Below are 20,596 nucleotides of genomic sequence, written 5' to 3' on the forward strand. Positions count from 1 at the left end.
CATCAAGGCGGGAACATGGCAGCATCCAGGCAGGCATGGTGCAGGAGGAGCTGAGAGTTCTACATCTTCATCTGAAGGCTGCTAGCAGAACACTGGCCTCCAGGCAGCTAAGATGAGGGTCTTAAAGCCCACGCCCACATTGACACACCCACTCCAACAAGTCCACACCTCTTAATAGTGCTACTCCCTGAACCAAGCATATTCAAACCAGGACAGCCAACAAGGTCACCTCCCTGCTGGACCCTAGTCAGTTCGTGATATAAACCCAAGTAGGGTCTCCCTGGGTGATGGTCTGGATCCCCCTGGTAGGGAACCTGCCAGAGGGGGCAGTGGCTGTTGGGTAGCAAGTTCTGGCAGGGGTGTCCTAGGGCACTGGGGCTCTAGGTGCAGGCCTCTACCCGACTGAGCACTGTGGAAGGAGAAGAGAAAGGGAAAAGCTGGCAGGACACAGTAGCTGTGTGATTCCATGGATGCTTGCCTGCTTTAAATGTGGAGGCCCTCCCCATTCCCAGTGTCCCACATAAGCCCCATGGGGAGAGAGTGCAAGGGGCGACCAGCAGGGGGCGCTCGAGGACAAGCGACTGGACGGGAAAGACAGGTTTTGTTCCTGGGGCGGCTGCTGCTGCTGCTGTAGCTTCTGCTGCTGCCGCTGCTGCCGCTGCTGCCGCTGCCGCCGCCTCCGCCGCCTCCTCCCACCCCCACCCCCATCAGTCTTGGAAAAAAAAGTGTTTAGGGGCAAAGTGAAGAGAGAGGTGATCGCGGTTTCTGACTTCTGCTTCACCAAGTCCGCATGCCTCTCACAGACACCACCCCAAACACCGTAGGTAGCGCCCTCCTGTGGGAATTCCACAGGCCCCCGGCAGAGGCCCCCGGCAGATGCACCCTGCAGGACACGCCCTCCGATCCGCCATGATAGACTTCTCATCCTCAGGACCCTCTGCAGCCTTCTGGAGAAGGAACATTTATTTGAACCAGTCTACTGGCGCCCAGAACTCAAGACTGTCCAGACATTTGGGGGGATGAGAGTGTGTCCCTTCTTCACACCCTCTGCAAAGAGCAGCTCCGGTGCAGGCATGGGGAGGGACCCACAAGGTGTCTCCCCGTAAGAGTAGGTAGCAACACTGGGACCAGAAAGAAGTGCAGTGTGCAGAAGGGCAACCCCTCTCAGACAGAGCCTCTGGGAAGAGGGTGGGTGAGCTGCTACAACACCGGTCACTGGTGGTCTTCTGCTGGCCACTTCTTTGCAGTTGATGACTGTTGATTCTTGTGAGGAAGGGCTTCCAGTGACCTGCGAGCCAGCCCTTCTACAGCGAGAACACATAGCTCCTACCTACCCAAGTGACCACATGTCATGCAACACAGGTGGAGGGCTCAGGGTCAACAGTGCACATTGGTGGCATTGATCCTGGTCCTGGTCCACCATGCTCCCTTCCCCGTCCCCTTCCAGCCAGTCTCTGCTTTTCTGAGGCCAAGCTCACTGGAAGGTAGTCAGGAGACACCACTGTTGATGGGGGACTCAGTTTCCCCTGTGTAAAATAAGAGGTAGAGCTGTTCTTTGAGGACCGTTCTGGGTGGAGGCGAAGGTTTGCACCTGGAGCTTTAAAGGACAGGAACACTCCTTGAAGTACTGAGGAAGGCAATGTGGGGTTGGGAGCACATGCTTCAAAAGCAGACAGTGTCCTTGAGAAGTAGACAGTACCTGGCCCTCCCCTGGCTTCTCTAGAGCCAATCTAGAGCTGCCTGTCAGGCAGAGTAACCCCAGGAGAGCTCTCTGGTTTCTGTGACCTTGCTGTTCTAGGACCCTCTGCTACACATCTCTGATTTGGTGTCACAATTCACTACCTGGGTGCGGTCCAAGCAGGAACACCGTGTCCTTGCAGTCTGGGCTTCAACTCCAGGACTAATGGCTTCTTCCACCTGGCACTGCCCACAAGTCCTCTGTCCCAATCCCATCTGGGCCTGACCTCTGTCCCTGTACTGGTTTGCTTTCAAATCTGCAGGAAGGGCTGCGGCCAGGACTATAGGGCTGGTGTCAGGGGGGCGTGAGGAAGGCAGGAAGGGAAAGGGGAGGCGAGCCCTGCTGGACCACAAGCTGGCAGTTCACAGAGGCCTCAGCAGTGGACTCGGGGTGGGACCTGAGAGTCCTGAGTGGATCGGCCTTGAATGTATTAGAGGGGCTGGGGAATGTGAAGGACTTTTCTCAAGGGAATTTGAGTCTCACGGTGTCTGTGGGCTCATCTACAGCCCTGCCGGTTACCGATGCTGCTAACATGCCCAGACTTCATAGCTCAGAAGTAGGGTCCAGAGAGGAGTTCCTGGTCCTCCTAGGTCACTAGACATTGTCATCTTCTGTCATACCCATGCATGACAGCCCTGAGAAGACAGCCAATATGGCAGAGGGAGGGACCATGACATTACTGTCTTTTTTTTTTGGTTGTTAGGCTGTGTGTTATTTAGGACAGGGTTTCTCTCTGTAGCCCTGGATGTCCTGGAACTCATTCTATAGACCAGGCTGGCCTTAAAACTCAAAATCTGCCTATTTCTGCCTCCAAGTGCTGGGATTAAAGGCATGTACCACCACTGCCTGAGCGAATTTACTGTCTTAAAGCAGAGAATTCCTCTCTACCACTCAAGTGCACTTCCCACCAGAGCAGGGCCCTTTCCTGGAACTATGTGTTCCAAACAGCCTGGATCCCAGCCATCGTGGGACCCTCTGGTCCCTGAAGACTAAGGAACAGAACTTTATCTTGGCCTCCAGCCAGAGTACATGCCTGGCTAGCCCTCTGGGTCTGTTGTTAAGAAGTGGTGCCTCTGGGCTGGGGATTTAGCTCAGTGGTAGAGCACTTACCTAGGAAGTGCAAGGCCCTGGGTTCGGTCCCCAGCTCCGGAAAAAAAGAACCAAAAAAGAAAAAAGAAAAAAGAAAAAAAAGAAGTGGTGCCTCCAGGGCAGCAGGATGTGGCCCAGGCCCCATGGGAAAGATTTGAGGGCCCATATGCAGCCCCAGCTGGCAAAAGGGACAGTCAGACAGCTCTATAGTGAAAGCTGGAGGGAGCTCAGGATACCACATGCATTGGGATTCAGCAGCCACTCAGGAGGGCAGAGGTGGGAACAGGGGGCAGAATGGTCCCCGGGATTCCAGTGCCAACTGTAGATGTAGCCTAGGTCCTTGCTCAGCATACCTGAGAGTGCTGCCTTGGCCTGCAGTGATGTTGCTTGGACATTCGTGGCACGGCATAACTCTGTCCTATTGTCCTGACTCATCTCCTCAGAGTGTCTCCTAGTGTGGTTACCCTGAGGTTTCTTGACCTGATTTCCCAAGATGTGGAGAGATTTTTTGGGTATCACCAGAAACAGAGGGAGCAGAGGGGGCTTGGGGGCTCTGGGAGATGCAGCCAGCCCACCCTTCAGCACTCTCAGTAGCTGTGTGAGCCTTGACAATCACGTCAGCACTTAGGGTTGGAGTGGCTGTACTTCCCTCAGACTTGGTAGTGAGGCGTGGGTCAGCAATCCTTGCATCTGTACAGTGTTATCTTAGCAATTCTGGGAAACACATCCCGAACACAACGTTTCTCTACTCACTTCCCTGCTGTGGATTTTTAAGGGTGGAATGGCCAGGCAAAAGGAGTCAAACATTGTTAAGGGTTTTTCCAGGTAGGCCCCTGGAGAAGAAACCCCCTTCATTCTACTGGGTCCCAGGGCACAGTGCCCTAGCATCAGACTCGGGTGGAAAGAACTGGCTCCTGGGCCAATGGGTGACTTACCCACATAGTCCTTCCCACATCTTCTGACTTTTTAAGTTTTACCAACTGTAGAGGGGACGGGGTCTTTTAAAAACGAATTTAGAGGGGTTGGGGATTTAGCTCAGCGGTAGAGCGCTTGCCTAGCAAGTGCAAGGCCCTGGGTTCGATCCCCAGCTCCGAAAAAAGAAAAAAAAAACTAATTTAGAGCACACACCTTTAATCACCAATGAGATAGAGGCAGGCAGATCTCTGTGAGTTCAAAGCCAGCCTGGTCTACATAGTGAGTTCTAGGACTGCCAGGGTTACATAGACTCTGACTCAAAAAAACTATACCCACTGCAGTGGCTGGATTTGTGTGTCAACTTGACCCAAGCTAGCATTATCACAGTTGAGGAAATACATCCATGAAATCCAGTTATAAAGCATTTTCTTAATTAGTGATGACTGTGGGAAGGCCCAGCCCATTGTGAGTGGGGTCATCCGTGGGCTGGTGGTCCAGGGTTCTATAAAAAGGCAGACTCAACAAGCCAGGGAAAGCAAGCCAGTAAGCAGCAGCACTCCATGGCCTCTGCATCAGCTCCTGCCTCCAGGTTCCTGCCCTGCTTGAATTCCTGTCCTGGCTTCCTCTAGCAACAGACTATGATCTGGAAGTGTAAGCCCTTTCCTCCCCAGCTTGCTTTCTAGTCATGATGTTTCCTCACAGCAGTATAAACCCTGAGTAGGACGCTCACCTAGTTTAGATTTTTAGTTGATAAAGTTAGATTGTATGAGTTTGCTGTCTTTTGCAACTTCTCCTTTTGGTGTTCTCGGTGTCCAGACAGGCAAGGCCACATTCCCAAGGCACAACCAGAACCAGGGAGAACAAGGCGGAGCCTGTGTGTAGTTAAGCAGCCTCAGTGTCGGACTCTGCTCTCAGGGGCTCCCTTGCATTGAATTGCCACCAAGCCAGTGTCTTAGGGTTTCCTCGCTGTGATGGAACACTGACTAACAACTTGGGAAGGTCTGTTTGGTTTCGTACTTCCAGACAACGGTCTGTCACTGCAGAAAGGCAGGGCACGAACCCAAAAAGGCCAAGAACCTGGATGCAGGAACTGAAGCAGAGGTCGTGGGGGAGCACCGTCGTTGGCTTGCTCCTTGCGGCCTGTGCAGCTAGCTTTCTTATATCATTCACTCGTGTACCTCCCGCCGTGGCCCAGGCTCTCCCACATCCACCATTCATCATCAGACTTGCCCACAGGCTTTTGTAGAGGGGCTGCTTTCTCACCTGAGATTTTCCTCGTTCCAATTGACTGGTGTGTGTCACGTTACCGTAAAACTTACCAAGGCTCCCAACTTACTGAGTTCAATCCCTACAAAGCACATGGCAGAGAGAAAGATCCCACACAGATACCCTCTGACCTCCAGTGAGCACCATGGCTTGTTCACACCCCCTCCAGATAAATTATAAACGTCACGAGCAGCCTAGGCCCACATAAGGCCCGTGTCTCCCTGCGGCTGCCAGGACACCTCTCTTCCTTCCAGTTGGTTGATACAGAAAGATGCCTCCAAGTGCCACTTCCAGTGTCTCTCTAGCTCCAGTGCTGATCACCTGAGAACTCTGGGACGCTGCGTGTGCTTCAGGAGATCTCAGGGAGCAGCCATGTGAGACATAGATACCAAGCTCCCTTTCCTAGGAACAGCTACCCACCCTGCAGCCTGGCAGCTCCAACGGCCGTGACATTTTAACTGTGCACGGGAAGCAGGAGACTTTCTGCCATGGTTAGAGAGAGTGGCTGCTGCACCAAGTCCTCACCATACTGACACTGCAGTGTCGCCTTCCGGACTCTCTCAGGAGTATGCAGGCATGCATGCATAAACACACATAAACACACACGTGCAGATGCATATCCAAGCACACACAGGCATGCATGTCTGGCTTTATAGATGCATGTGCACGTGCATCTGCAAGTATAAATCTGTCCATGCACAGTACACACGTGGAAATGTACACAAAAATGAATCTGTCAGCTGCACAAACTCAGAAGCACACATTTATATGTACACACGGAGAAATACACACAGTATTCCACATTTATGTACATAAATGCAGGCATGCACACGCATGTGCATATACCCATACATGTACACCTATGCATATTCTGTACACAAGAACATGAGTGCACATTTCATGCACACCTCTGCACACATGTGTCTGTATATATACAGGATGTATCCAGTCAGCCTATCAATCACCGATCTACAAGGTGAATCCCAGCAGAGTAAACGCCCTTCCCACAGCCGAGGATCCCATCCAAGCACTAAACACTTTAGATTCTTAAAAGGAATCTTGCAAGGAGAACAGCCCCCTGCTCCCCCGCCCCACCCCCGGCACACCTTCCTGGTTAGTCCTGTGGAGAAGTCCTTGCCTTCCTCTGAGGCCCACCTGACTCTGCTTTCTGAGTGCTAGGATTAAAGGTGTGCACTTTAAAGGTCTGTCAAGGAGGAAGGAAGTTGTCAAGCTTAGTGGCAAGCCCTTACCTTTTAAACCATCTCTCCTGTGCCTAGTGCTTTGTTTTGTTTTTTAATGGAATCCTATTAAGAGACTCTGTGGGCTCCTGGGGAGCTATGAGTCTGAGGCAGAGCTCCTCCTGAGTTACTCCATCAGGTCTCTGCAGCATCAGACCTTAGAAATAAGGCTGTAATGGAAAAAGAAAAACAAAAACCTTGTGCAGGCCTCCTCGGGGATAGGATGAGGAGGCCTCTGTGATACTCCTGACGATGATGATGATGACAACGACGCCAGCATGTCCACAGACCCATGTTTCCCACCATGCTATCTGCCAGCTCTGTCTTGCTGCCCTGTGATTTTCCCATCAGCACGGAGGCAGAATGTCTCTTCATTTTACCTCCTTATTAAATTATTTTCTCATCTTTGGACAGTCACCCGCCCAGGCTGCCTGTCACTTTCTGCTGGGTTGCTTCTAGTTCTCTGTGGCTTTGCGGTCAGTGAGGTGTTCTTGTGTCTTGGTCATTTCTGTTGTGGACAGTGTCATCCCACAGCAGAAGAGGTTTAGAGTCGGTTCCTCTGTGCCTTTGGGGGTTTTGTGTATTTTAAAGGCTTCCCCTGTGCTAGGCTTTCTCTGCATTGTCTACAATCTTTCCCCCAGCTCGAGGCTACGAAGGAGGTCTGATTTGATTCCACCGTATCCGACGGCAGCCATGCAGCCTTAGGTGTGTGGGCTCTGGAGCCAAGAATCTGGACTCCTGCCACTGACCCTGCCAAGGACAAGGGAACAGCAAGTCCTAAGGCTCCATCTTTAAATGTAATGAGAGAACCCAAGCCGAGAGTGACACCAAGCAGGGGCAAAAAAAAACCCCAAAAAACAAAAAACAAAACAAAAAAACCCCACCTAAACAAACGTACAGAGCCCACCCCAGCTGTGGTTCAAGGGGGCCAAGCTACATCTTCCATGGGCTACATAACTTGGCTTTAGGGTCAATGGCCACACCCTGAATGTCTCTCATCTCATCTTGGAAGTTAGGCAGGGCATGGCCTGCTTAGTACTTGGATAGGAAATGACTTTATCATCCATGTGGCACTGGTTCTGTACTAAGGAAAGATGTGAGACTAAAGGTCACAGAGACTTGTACCAAGGTTCCAGAAGGCGGCTGAAGCAGGCCAGGGAGTGTGTGGCAAAGTAGAATTCACTTGCTAGGAAGCCTTGAGAGACCGCTGTTTGAAACCTGAGCTGCCGTGGAGACCCCAGGGTGTTGGAGGTGCCAGGACCACAGGATCTTAGCTGAGGGACGCTGAGAGGCTGGGTGTGCCTCAGGCAGCAGAGATGGGGGCGGGCGGCTACCTTTGCACTGCAGTTGATTCCATGATGAGCCTCAGGTGCCCAACATGGAGCTGCAGGGTTTGGTGTGTCCCCGACTGCCTTTAGACTCAGTTTGGTCTGATCATTCCTTGGTGTGTTCCCACCCCTTTACAGTGTGCCATTGTATATTTCAAGCGTCTGTCTGTCTGTCTCTGTCTGTCTGTCTCCCTCTCTCCCTCTCTCTCTCATTACAGGAGTTCACAATTAATAGATTGCCTCAAGTCTCAGATGAGACAAACTTTCAAGAAGTTTTGAAACTATCAAATACCATAGGGACTTTTAGAGCTGAAGTAAATTCATTTTACATTATAAGACAGTTGTAAACCTACAGGGACAAGAGGAGAGAGGTGTGTGGCTTAAAATGATATGTCTGGATGTCAGGCAGACAAGGAGTAGACTTGTGATGTGGTTAACATTGATCGTTAACAGGATCTAGAATCATCTAGGGGACAACTCTCTAGGCATGTCTTTGAGAGAGTTTCTAGGATAAGTTAATTAAGGTGGGAAGACCCACCCTAAGGGTGCGCATCGGGGCTCACTCCATGAGCTGACTAAGACTGAATAAAAGAGGGGAAAGTGAACTTAGCACCAACATTACCTCTCTCAGCCTCCTGACCGGCTGCCTTGCCTCCTGCAACCATGTCTTCTCCATTGTGATGGCCTCTACCCTTCATCTGTGAGCTACAGTAAACCCTTGCACCCTTAAGTTGCTTTTGCTGGGTACTTTGTTACCAGGATGGTTGTAGCATCAGGAGCCTCTGGTCTCTGCCCTGGAGCATCCTTGAGCTTCCTATACTCCTGAATCCATGTCCTCACTGTGAAATATGGTCCAGATCCAGAACTAGGTGTCAGCTTTGTCCAGTGTTTTCTGAGAGCTATCTCCAAGGGGTTTTGAAAGCACAAGCTCTTGACCAAAAGAGGACAGGGATGTCCCAGTCCAGCCATCTTGGCCTTTGTCCCAAAACCTGTAGCCTAACACTCCCCTGTATAAGGTCTGGTAATAGTCCTGCTTGGAGATGTTCTTATTCTGTGCTGACATGTGGCCCCTGAAGGTGCCTACTGAAAAGTTATTCTCCACCGGTGAAATGAGCCAATTCAAGACAAATTAAAGTGTATAAAGGCGGGTTTATCAGGAAGCAGCTCTGGAGCAAGTTCACCAATCACAGAGGTAGGATTCAGTTACGTTGCCATGGGGCTGAGGAAGACCGGGCAGATGGGAAGAGAAGAGAAAGAGGAAGCACTCATGCAGAGAGAAGAAACTAAAATGTCTTCATTATATAGGGAAGAGCTTTTGGGGGAGGGGAAGCCCAGCCCCTCAGCTAGAAAGTTCAGGAGAGAGGGCCAGGTATGCCAGCCATGCCCTGTAACAGGTAGGTTCTGAGGGATGCTGAGAGAAGGGAGGCCATGTCTGCTTTGGTGTGTAAAATAGGCACCTCAGCTGTTGGTCCCATGTCTGAATTCCAGCACCCAGCCTTTTGTTGATAATGAACGAATAAAGGGCAGCAGAATAGTCCGTGATTACTTCTTCTTGACACTGGGGCATTGTTGCTGGGGGTGGGCATCCAGAAGGTCAGAATGCTGGCCAGGTCCAGGAAGAGCAGCTGATGTCCAAGCTCTGCAGGACTATCTGAGGTTGAGGAGCTGAAGGCCAGGTTTGAGCCTACCCAGGGAGCACCTGTGGAGGGCCACTTCAGTTCTGTCATAGATGCAGATTTTGAAGAAGCATCTGGATCTGGCAGGACGCTGGGACAGATGTATATGTTAAGGGTAGAAGACAAAGTTCAGGAGTTTAGGGAGAAAACTTTTTCCTCAGATGTACATTTGAACCTTTTCGGCCCATGGTCTTGGTAGTTGGAGGAGGGGTGAGGTGTGCTTCCAGGACCAGGGAAAGGAGAACAGACCCCACCCTAAAGAATAGGCAGGTGGGGCGGGAAGCAGACTGTTGATGGACAGTACTTAGCCAGGATCCATTCGGCCTTAATCAAGATGGTGGTAAAGCCCTGGTTCCGCCTTCTTTATTCCATAAATGAGATGGCGGCCGGCCTCACGCTGTTTATAGCTGTCCTGCCGCTGGCTGTGTGTAGTCACGTGGCCGTGGGGATGGGGATGTTTAAAGGTGAGCAGGCTGCTCCTTCCCCACCGCTGCTGCCTGGGAAGGAGGCGGGGTGGGGGTGAGGCCGGGCAGCACCTAGAGCTGAGCGTGCAGAGGTGCTCAGCTGCTAATGCTGGGTTGCAGTGATGGGGAGGAGGTGAGAGCATGGTTCCAAAAAAAACTGGACATAGGGAGTTCAGACAATTTGGATACGATTTTTGTGTTTTGACCTGGTGTTTGCAGGAGACCTGAGGAACTGTGGAACATCAACCCACCCAATACCCTGGGGTCTAACAGTGGTGGTGGGTAAGCCTCAGACTTTTTCTGGCTTGGGACAAACAGCCGAGATGCTCATAACCATAATTTTCAGAAGATAATGCTCTTATCTCTGCTGTGGGTTGGAGAAAAAAAGAAGCAACATACCTGGCTTGGTGGTCTTGATGCTCAAATCTTGTAACACAATAATAACCTGTTTGGTGTTGATTTTAGAAACATTAAATTGTTTACACCTGTTAGAACTTGGGTTTTGTCTTCTGAAAATTATGATTAGGATTATGGATTCAAAAGTCTTTGAACCCAAGGCTCCCTGGAAAAAAGCCCTGGTCTTTGTTCTGGAGCAGATGTACTTGTCCTGGCCAACCAGCTCTTGGCAGGGAGACTCGGGAGAGCACCTATCCAAGGCTACTGGGAGGCAGGTACTCATGGAGTCCAAACATTGAGTCAGACAGAGAGAAGAGGGGGGAGGAGAGGTCCCACACGGCTTCAGGGGGACTCCACTCCCCGCGCCCCCAGTCTCAGCACCAGGTGAGAAGTTAACCTCTGCCAGTGAAATGAGCCAATTGAAGACAGGTTAGAGGATATAGAGGCGGGTTCACTGGGAAGCAGCTCAGTGAAATGAGCCAATTGAAGACAGGTTAGAGGACATAAAGGCGGGTTTACTGGGAAGCAGCTCTGGAGCACACAGGAGGAGGTCAGTGAAGTCGGGGAGACAGAAGGGAGGGGAGAGAGAAAGTGTGGAGAGGGAGAGGGGAGAGGGGAGAGGAGAGAGGTCTGCATTATATAGGAGAGACTCTGGGGAGGGGAAAGTTCAGGACAGAGGGCCAGTCATGCCCTGTAACAGGTGGGTTCCAAGGGATGCTGGGAGAACCTGGAGGCCAGGCCCGCTTTGGGATGTAAAATATGCACCTCGGCTGTTAGTCCCAAGTCTGAATCCCAGCACCCAGCATAGGGTCAGACACGTTTTCCTGTACTCAGTGAGCACCCTTCCTGTCCTTCATGCTAGGCTGTGTCCTCTTTGCCCTGTTCTCTCTAGATTGATCACCTAGACAGTGACCCACCCAAGCCTAAGCTCTTCTGGATAACCTGGATAGGGCCCCTGAGGCCCAACTTGAACTCTGTCCCAGACCAGGCACTGTTGTCATTCAGCGGAGTGGCACAGAGCAGCTTGAGCCTACCGACTTGTCACTGGCTGTCTACTGCACAGTCCCTGTGAGGATAAGCCACACAGGCGTTCTCATTTCCAGAAGAGGAAACAAAGACTCTGGTAAAAGGACTTGCTTAGGCCGCCTACCCATGCATCTAGAACTCTTGACCACCCCTGGATTCCAGAGAGTCCCTGAGAGAAGCAAGCAGTTTCAGTCAGAGCTGTCACACTTTCCTGAGAGAGCACTTCACTTGGGGTGGGGGTGGGAGCGTGTGTCTCATAAGTCGAACTCTGTGGTAGTTTGAATATGCTTGGCCCAGGGAGTGGCACTATTAGGAGGGGTGGCCTTATTGGAGGAAGTGTGTCACTGTGGAGGTGGACTTTGAGAGATCTTTCTCCTGGCTGCCTGGGAGCTAGTCTTCTGTCTGCCTTCTGTCTGCCTGGACACTGCCATGCTCCTGCCTTGATGATGCCGGATGAACCTCTGAACCTGTAGGCCAACCCCAATTAAATGCTGTCCTTATAAGAGTTGCCTTGGTCATGGTGTCTTTTCACAGCAATGGAAACTCTAAGACAAACTACCTTGCCTTAAGGGGTAGGCCTGGGATGTGAGCGACTAATTCGAGCCACAAAACATTGAATTCTTATGAAACAGGTAGTTCACTGACATAGCCATCTCAAAGGAGAGCGAATAACTCTGGGTCCTAGTTGCCTCCTGGGCTCTCCTAGGGTCACCCAGGGAAAGAATGAGAAACAGAACAAGAAGTGGTCCCCTGAATCCTGGAAGCTGGGCTAGAGCCATTTCTGGCTCCAGTTGTCCCCACATTTATAGAATCCCCTAGTTGCCCTTCCCTGCTTGCCCCAAAGTTCTTCCCAACATGGCTGAATCCCCCACTATCCCCAAAGCCTGGGCTATCCAGTGAACAGGAATATTGACATATTTCAACCATAACACTCCTACCTAGAGGTTCTGGGGGCCCTGGTCTCCTCTAAAGTCAATTCAAGTTCATAGGGTGTAGAAGGGGTAGGCACAGGAAGGGGAGGGTACCAGGAGGTCCATGGGATGCCCATCACAGTGCCTGCACACTTATGTGTTACAGCAACACTCTCAAGGTTGCAAGGACAGCCTGCCTTGTCACTCCTCCCAGCCACAGCTGGGTGGGGGCAGGGCGGTGTCTCTGACTCCAGGTGCATTTCTTTTTCCTGGGGCCTTGAAGTAAGCAGAGGTTCTCCCCCCAATGGCCCCCCTCGCAGCCCTCCCTCCTCCCCCCATCTTGAGGCCAAGAGAAAAAATTCAGAAGTGCCCAAAAGGTCAGGGCAGCAGAGAGCTCAGCTCCTAGGCACCTGGTGGTTCTTGAGGGGCTTGCCAAAAGAAACAAGGCCCTGACCCCTGGCCACGTGGTTCCCCACCTGCCAGCACCTCCCCAGGCCCAGCCAGCTTGTGACTAAGAAATAACAATCAACTCCGCTGAGGCTAATAGGAAAATGTTATTTTTCAAGTTCTGCCAGATTGGGGAGGTTGAATCTGTGACCTGAGAAACACGTGAGTGTTGCCACTGGCAGCCATGGCCTGAGACAGCCACCGAGCATTCTCAGCCTCCAGAGGGAGGGAGTACCCACACTTGTAGGCCTGCTAGTAGGCTGGGGGAGGGAGGCCCAGGGAGTACACCCACTCTTCCCAACTTGAGAATGAGAGAGTCCGAACCCTGCCTGAGGTAAAATGTTCCCTTCATCTTCCCTCAAGCCACACACAGCTCATGGCCTACTTTGAACAAACATAGGACGAACCCCTTCCCCTCAGGCCTTATTGGGAGAAGCATAAGCAGGCCCAGTGGACTGGTGCTGCATACACACGTGTCGTGTCGAGACTGGCCACCTTCTTGGTCTCTTTGCTCGTGGCTGAGCCAAGTTGGGGCACTGCTAAGTCAGGTAGATGGGAATTGGGCCTTCTCCCTACTGCATTCTACTGTGGGTTGCTGGAGGGCTGGGGCTGAATGCTAGGAGCTCTGCCTTGCCGAGGAGCAAGAAGCCCAGGACTCTGGTTAGGTCAGGAGCCCAGTGGACCACAGTCCCCCATTGAGCCAGTGCCCACAGTTCCTGGGTGCAATTGAGTCCGAGCCTGTTCTCACTTGGTGGATGTAAGCTGCTTCTGGGTCCTATGCTGTAGGCAGAAGTTTCTACAGATAGCTGGGATTTGGAGGCTGGCAAGATAAATGCCCCCAGCTTGCTGTCTCAGGAGGCTGGGAACTGGAGCCTGGGGTCCCCTGCCAGCCCGTCTCCAGCTGCTGTGCCTGCTGAATGTGGATATGGAGGGAGAGGAAGACAGGAAAGGACAAGGGTGGGAGGACTGGGGAGAGACCCTCCTGGTGCACATAGGCTGCCCCAGCCCATTGTCTACATATCTCTACACCCTTTCAGTGACTCCCGTGACTGTGATAGGAGTCTTTAGAAGTCCAGAGTCATGGATCACATCTGTTCTGATTTGTTGGCCCTAGAGAGCCTCTTCATAAACCGCCTCTTGCCACTCAGCAGTGAGAGGCTGAGAGGAGGCCTTGGGGGTGGAGATAGTGGCTCCAGAACCTGAAGAAAAGCTGAGCAACTGGCCTTGGAGCCGACTGTGGGGGCGGGAAGCCTTGCCTGGCTCAGGTCCAGGGAAGAGGAGGGCTCCCATGCGAACTCAAGGAAGACCAGGGACCTTCAAGAAAACGATGTTCTGGAGTTAGCCCTGACCACTCCCATTAACCCCCCCCAACACCCACCCCCACACACTGACGGACACACACATATCCTGGGAAAAGAACCCTAAGCAGAGCCTTGAGGACGCGGAAGGCTCCCCGCCCCCGCGGAGCTCCGCCCTCAGCCCCTCCCCCTGCAGGTGCTTGTCCCGCCCCCGCGGGGGGTCGCGGACGCCGGGAAGAGGCTCGCAGGGGTCTGCGCGCGTCCGGCGAGGGCGAGGACGGTGAGGGGACGCTGCCGTGTGCCTGCAGGCGACCCTGCGCAGGGAAAGTCGGCGGCGGGGACGTGCTCCTGGACGCTGCCAGCCACACAATGAACGACCTGGACACAGAGGTACTGCCCTTGCCGCCACGGTATAGATTCCGTGACCTGCTTTTAGGAGACCAGACATTCCCGAACGACGACAGGTAAGTGACGGAGCTGTCCGCGGTGCTGAGCCCCGCACAAGCGTGCGCATCCTTCATTCTCCCCCACCCCTCCCAACCCCCGCGCCGTCCCAGCCGCCGCCACAGCAACGTTCTTCAACTTTCTCGGCTTCCCAGGCGAGAAAGTTTTGGGTGGGCTGGGATCGGGCGCCTCTTCCTGCGGGGACCTGGAACAGGACTCGGACCCGGGTGCTTGCAGTCACTGAGGCTCTGCCGCGCGGGGCTTGGGAGGTAGAGTGAGGGACTGGCTCTGTATCCCGGTGCACACCCGCTGTTGCCCCCCCGCCCCGTACACACCCGCTCTCGTTCCCAATTCTAGCGCTCCACTGATCTGAGAACCAGTCAGAACCGCACGCACTATGGCCGCGGAGCCCCGCAGCCAGCCAAGTAGTCACCAGGGGTCAGTGTCCTTCAGGTTCATTTCAGCGTGGTCACATTTTCAGAGTGAAGGCGGTATGACGTTTCCTCTTCTCAAATTCTCCTCTGTGCTTTAAACAGGGGTCAACAGAATGATCATATGGAAATAGCTCCTAAGTGAAGGGGCTTGTCAGGGAACTAGGCAGGGAGAAATGTCTCTTTCTGCCTTTTCCCCAAATAACTGTCTTGGTAAGCACTAGTGTTCTCGCTGCCAGCCTCAGGGGAGGCGCTTTCTCACCAGCAAGGGAAGATGGTGAAGGACACTGTAAGACTAGGAAAGGCTGGCTTATGATCAGAAACTTCCACTCTGTGCGTCACCTTCCCGGAGCTAGCTATGTCACCCCAACCCTGGGCTGAGATGCAGTTTCCCTCAAACAATGTAGTTCCTTGAATTAGAACAGAAAGTCCACGAGCCTGCAAATTGTCAGAACGCACACTGAGCCTTTGAAACAACCAACTGCTGGCTGAAATCACTACTGGGAAAGAATCATTCTTGTGAGTAGGTCAGTGTGTGTGTACAGAGCTGAACTGCATGCAGAGTGATTTGATTGTTGCTTTGCCTACTGGGACCAATATCCTACCAGACTTCCCTGGGTGTTCAGGGCATCCATCACACAGAGTGGAGCAAAGACGTGTGTGCATGCGGGGCTGTATTGTGTGTGTGTGTGCACATGCGTGCGTGTTCCAAGTCTTCACTGGTTAGAACCAGGGAGTTTGGGTCCTGTGTAGGCATGTCTGTTTACTTGTCTATTGCTGTGTAGCCCAGGCTTGCCTTGATTCATCATCCTCCTGCCTCAGCTCCTTGAGTGCTGGGATTGCAGTTGTGTGTCACTGCCTCTGATTTAGAGGTGCGTTTAGATTTCATGCTTTCTTGTCTTTTGAACCAAGTGCTACAGTAACACACAAGCATGTCTGAGGAAGATGCCCTGTTTGTGGTCTCGTTAGCAGTGTCTGCTCAGACAGGGAAACATGGCTGTCTTGTCCCTGCCATCTGTAGCTGGGGACTCTTGTCCTCCTGGGACCCTCACCTGTCACAGCTTGGGCTTCTGTGAGCTCCAGTTTTCTGTGCCTGACATCTTAAGTCAGCACCCCCTCCCTCCTGGGTGCCTGCTCCACTGAGATGTGGTGAATTCCGGGAATTAGCAGCTGCGGAAGGCTCTCCCAGTGCTTGGTAAGAAACAGCATCCTGTCTCCCCAAAGTGCCTGGGGCCTGGCTGGACAGATGCCAGTGACTGTGGCTGCTGTGAGTGAAAAACTGCCTCCTTCCCGTTCTGGCATAGATAGTGAAGGTCCCTGTAGTCAGCCATAGGGTGACAGCCACAGTCTGCTGGTAACAACTGTCTTCTGCCCCAGGGGGTGAGAGACTGCTCTCGGGGCAGTGGCACTTTGTGCAATGCTTTTAATTGTGATAAACGTGAGACATAAACTTGAAATTAAACATGAGCAGAGCTGGTGCAACGCTCAACTCTCAGAAGCTAGAACACAGCCATCCTGAAAGATCGCCTTCCCCCTCAAGGGCACTCCCTTGTCTCTGAAACTGTCTCCTGGGCACTGCTTTAGTTAGCTGCAGAGAGTGGGCGAGTCTGGCCTCCCATGACCTGCAGACTCTGGCCCCTCCACACCCCTCAGTTCTCATCACGGGCAGGTGATACAGAGAGCTGTGGGCTGAGATCTGCCCCAGAGCATCTGAGCCCTGGGTGTACATAGACCCAGCACAGACATCAAGCCGTGGGTGGGGAGGACAGGGGAGGTCCCTCCTGCTGCCTGGAACCTGTTGTCATTCCCACCAGAAACTTTGCCCCTCCTCCTCCTCCCCCTCCTCCTCTTCTCCCTCTTCCTTCTCCTCTTCTCCTCCATACTTGTCTCCTCTTCCTTCTGCACCATCACTGATTCTCAAAGTGAAGGGTGGCACTGGGGGCCCTTCTTCACAACTATGATGTTGGCACAGGCAGCTGTACCACGTGACTAGGAGGGCTTAGTCTGGGACAGAAGGGAGGGGACAGAAGGAAGGGGGGTTCTATCTGCTTTACCTACTCCCAGGAGTTCTCTAGAGTAACAAGCTGGGGTCCCAGGCTGCAGATGTTGGGCTCCTGTACCAGGATGGTATAGCATAGACCACCCACAGCCCAGGGTAGTGTTCTCAGCAGGGGGGTAGCTGGTGTGTGTCCCAGCACAGGAAGGCACAGGTTGGAGGTTTAGTCCCCCTCCACAGCCTTGCTCCCTGGTCTCGTCCCACTACTAGATCTGCAAGGCAAAAGTAGGGTGATATACACCCCAAGTCTTGGAAGGCTGTGAACAGGCAGGAAGGGCCGTGTGGGTTTCCTGTTCTCCAAAGGAATGAAGCCACTGCTGGTGAGTCACCACAGCCTCAAAGGCCTTGACAGGGAGGTGCTCAGCCACCCACACGTGCAAATGAGGCTGCACTGCCAGCCTGGGCATTCTTGAGGACACTGAGCACACAACCCATGAGGGGCAGAGTTGAGATCTCACCCACATCGGAGGACCCATGTTGCCCTGGATAACCTCTCACAATCTGGGGGAGCAGCCAGAGGAAGCTCAGTGGATCTGGGCATCTTAAGGAGGTTGGATATCCTCTCCCTCCAGAACGGCCCCTCCAAGTTTCCTGGTCTGGTGGATATAGACGCAGATCCTCCCTCTAAATGTATGAAGACCCCTTAGAGGACGTCATGAGAGGCCTCAGGCTGTGGTGTTGATGGAGTGTCTGAATCTCAGAGTCTTGTCCTGGTCTGTAAGAGACTAAGGCTTCGGTAGCACCACTGGCCCTTTGTCCCCAGGATGTTCAGGCAATACCAGGCTGCTCAGAATAGCCACCATGAGATGAGACCTAGTAGGTCGCCACTGGCTGGGCTCCAGGCAGGTGAAAGCAGGTTTGTCCTGGATTGGTCTGCCCCGTTCAAGTCTGAGGGGAAGTCTTTGGGGGGTCCAAGGAGCCGCTGCAGATGGCAGGCCAGACAGAGCAGGCCCCATCTGTGCTGTCCCTAGCTCTCAGACAATGGGATGGATCTCAGCTCATTTCTCTGAGGCAAAAGCTTTTGAGTATTTTCTGACAGAATCATAAAAAAATGGGGAAACAGAAAATGCCCTGTGGCCAGGGCAGGGGTTCCCCCCCGCCCCCCGTTGAGGATAGAGTCCTGGGGGTATAGAGCCTCTGGTGCCTCCTTTCCCTTCCTGTCAGGAACTGAAGTGCATCAAGTTGCTCTTTGGGGACTAAGCTGAACCCTTCTCATGAGATACAGGCTCTACCCCAGGTCTCCAAAGGAGAGATTGAGGAAAGGTGTCTCGAGGGACAGCCCTGAACTCAGAACTACTCACTGAGATTGTTAATGACCATTGAGCTGGGTTGGGCAGTGCTGCTGATGGGGTGGGGCTGAGCTGGGAGTGGAGAAGTCTACTAGGATCATCAGCGCTGCCTGACAAGTGCCGTGGATAGCCGGATGCCCACTAAGTGCCCTCATCACTGTTGGATGAGCTTGCCCTGGGGACCAGAGCCTGGCTCCACATCCTAACCACTCCCATAGCTTCACACACCCTGTCCTTACCCCTACCCTTATCGTAGTCTGCCTCTTCTGCTACATAGTATCATTCTGAACCAGACACCTCGGGCTCTCCCTCTGCCGGGCAGCCCTGCTTGCACCCCACCCCACTCTCTGTTCATCCCTTCCAGGACAAGTAGCCTCCAATCTGCACCGTGAACCAGCAGCAGGTGCTCAGAGGCCACTGGGACCAGAGTTTGTGCATGAAGCCCTCAAGGGCAGCCCTAGGATGGGAGGTATTAGGGGCACACTAGTTCTCCTTTGGGGATTCCTTGGGCCTTGACCAGGAGCCCTTCTGGGTCCCAAGTGAACCCACAGGAGAGGAACAGCATCCAGTATCTGAAATGGGAAGGAGCGTAAAGGATGGAGGGTGTGGCTTGGCTTGAGCCAAGGTGATAGTGGGTGGGATATGGGGGTCATGCCTGGCCAAGAGTTCAAGTGGTGCCAGGTGATGAGGACTAGTGGTGATGAGGACTGAGGCAACCAAGGAAAGGCCAGAGCACAGAGTCGGGGCTAGGAACCCCAGAAAGGACTGGAGCACCCCCAGCACACCCAAGGCTTGAGCTACCCAGCTGACTGGAGCCTCATACCTGCCAAGAACAGACTTCGAGTGAACTGATGGGACAGGAGATGGCATTGTCACTGCAGAGGACAGAGCAGGGGAGGATGATAGACCTGCCAGGCCCTGGAGCAAGTGGAGTGCCCCTGCCCACTGGCTGGCACTGGGTTTCTGTCCTTTGTTCCTGCCCAAGGCTTCTGAGCGCAGGGAAACATCAGGTGATGATGGTGCTGCCTCCCACGGGGACTGCATTTAAAATACCGTCTGGGTGCTTCCCTGCATAGGCTTGACTGATGAACGGGGCAGGCCTTGGGGTGCTGCCTGCACCCTTCTCTGGGCTGGGGTGCTCAGCTGAGAGTCATTGAGGTCAAAAGGACAAGCTCCCTGGGCTCCAGGAGCTCACTAGGATGTGCATCCTTCCATATCCCATGGATACCTCCCTGTGTGTCCTAGGTGATTGAATCAAGGCCTGGTTTCAGCAGGAAGAAGGAGGATGGGGTCTGAAAGGTTCTGGAGTGTTCAGGCACTCTCAGTCGTCCTGAGCAAAAGATACAGGTTGAGACTTGTCCGATCATTGTCCAGGACCAGGGCTGCTTTCCACAAGCCTCTGTACATGCGAGCTATACACAGAGATGAAGGATTGATTGCTCATGCCTCTACACTCAGCTATACAGGGAGTTGGCTAACCTGTCCCCTGCTATACCCTGGGCTCTGTAACAAGGAGAAAGCCTGGGAGGTGAGCCTTGGGGCAGAGAAGCCAGGTGACGCCCTGAGTAGTCCCAGGGTTGGCTAGACCTCCCTCCTCTAGAATCTCTGCCTGGGCGTGGGCTCCGGGACTTGGGCCACCACCCCAGAGCTTGGACTCTTGGGAAGCTACAAACAACAGGACTAACAGATGGGAGATGGGCTAGAGTAAAGGAAATAGAACACAAGGGCAATGAGAGGTGTCAGTCCCGGGTACACTGTGGTCATCACCTGAAGAGCCCCCTGGAGCCACTGTGTCCCCATTCACACAGATTGTACACCATCAGTTGAGCAGTCTGGTCCCTTCATGCCCACGCCTGTGATGTCCAGAGACACCCTGAGAAGATGAATTTGGCATCTCCAGGGGCTAAATCCCTTACCTCGTCCTCTGAGCCAACACAGCCAGACACGTAACTTGGCCCTCCAAGCCTATGTTCTATGCCCACATCCTAGTGACTCACTTGGATGACTTAAAATCAGATTCCTTCTGAATTAACATAAAACAGAACCCAGAGGGCTGGGGTGTGTGCGCGGGGGTGGGGTCCTCTGCGGAGTCACATAGACGTCAGGATTAGTTGGGAGAGGGACAGTGCAGTTCCTGGGGAGTCCCCTGATTTCCCACACACTTCCTATAGCCTGCCACAGGCCACTCTGAGCTCCTCCACTTGGATGCAAACAGGAGGGCATCTTCTGTTTACCCTTTGTGTTTGTCTACTGTGGGCCGTCATGAGCAGGCATTGAGTACCCCTCAGAAGCAGCTCCCAGCACAGCTATTTTCACAGTCTTGAAGGTCAGAAGTGTCCCCCAGGTTCCTGGAGGCCAGAAGTGTCTAACAGGTGCTGGTAAGTGGGATTCTTAGAGCATGTTGACCGATTACAAGCCAGGTGTGGTGGCTGGTTCTTGTAATCACTCTACTGGGAAGGCAGAAGTGGAGATTTGCTGGCCAACCAGTCTGCCTAATTGGTGAACTCCAAGCCAGTGAGAGACCCTGTCACAAAGGTAGAACAGTGGAGTTTCCTGAGTATGACATCAAATGGTGTCCTCTGGC

At 53.1% G+C, this 20,596-nt stretch overlaps 1 protein-coding gene across 9 annotated transcripts in view; it reads left to right on the forward strand.

The window, feature by feature from the left end:
* The first annotated feature begins 13,990 nt into the window (after positions 1-13,990).
* Kcnt1 (potassium sodium-activated channel subfamily T member 1) overlaps positions 13,991-20,596 on the forward strand; it is a 53,445-nt gene continuing 46,839 nt past the window's right edge. For 7 of the 9 annotated variants that reach the window (XR_015683376.1, XR_015683377.1, XR_015683378.1 and 4 more), the window contains exon 1: positions 13,991-14,256. Coding sequence is in view for 5 of the 9 variants with exons in the window: in XM_087654151.1 (XP_087510277.1) it covers positions 14,162-14,256 (95 nt within the window). In the remaining 4 variants the exon portion in view is untranslated. 9 annotated transcript variants of the gene reach the window in all.

Source organism: Rattus norvegicus, chromosome 3 (genome assembly GCF_021556685.1).
Source record: "Rattus norvegicus strain SHRSP/BbbUtx chromosome 3, alternate assembly SHRSP_T2T, whole genome shotgun sequence".
Lineage (NCBI taxonomy): Eukaryota > Metazoa > Chordata > Mammalia > Rodentia > Muridae > Rattus > Rattus norvegicus.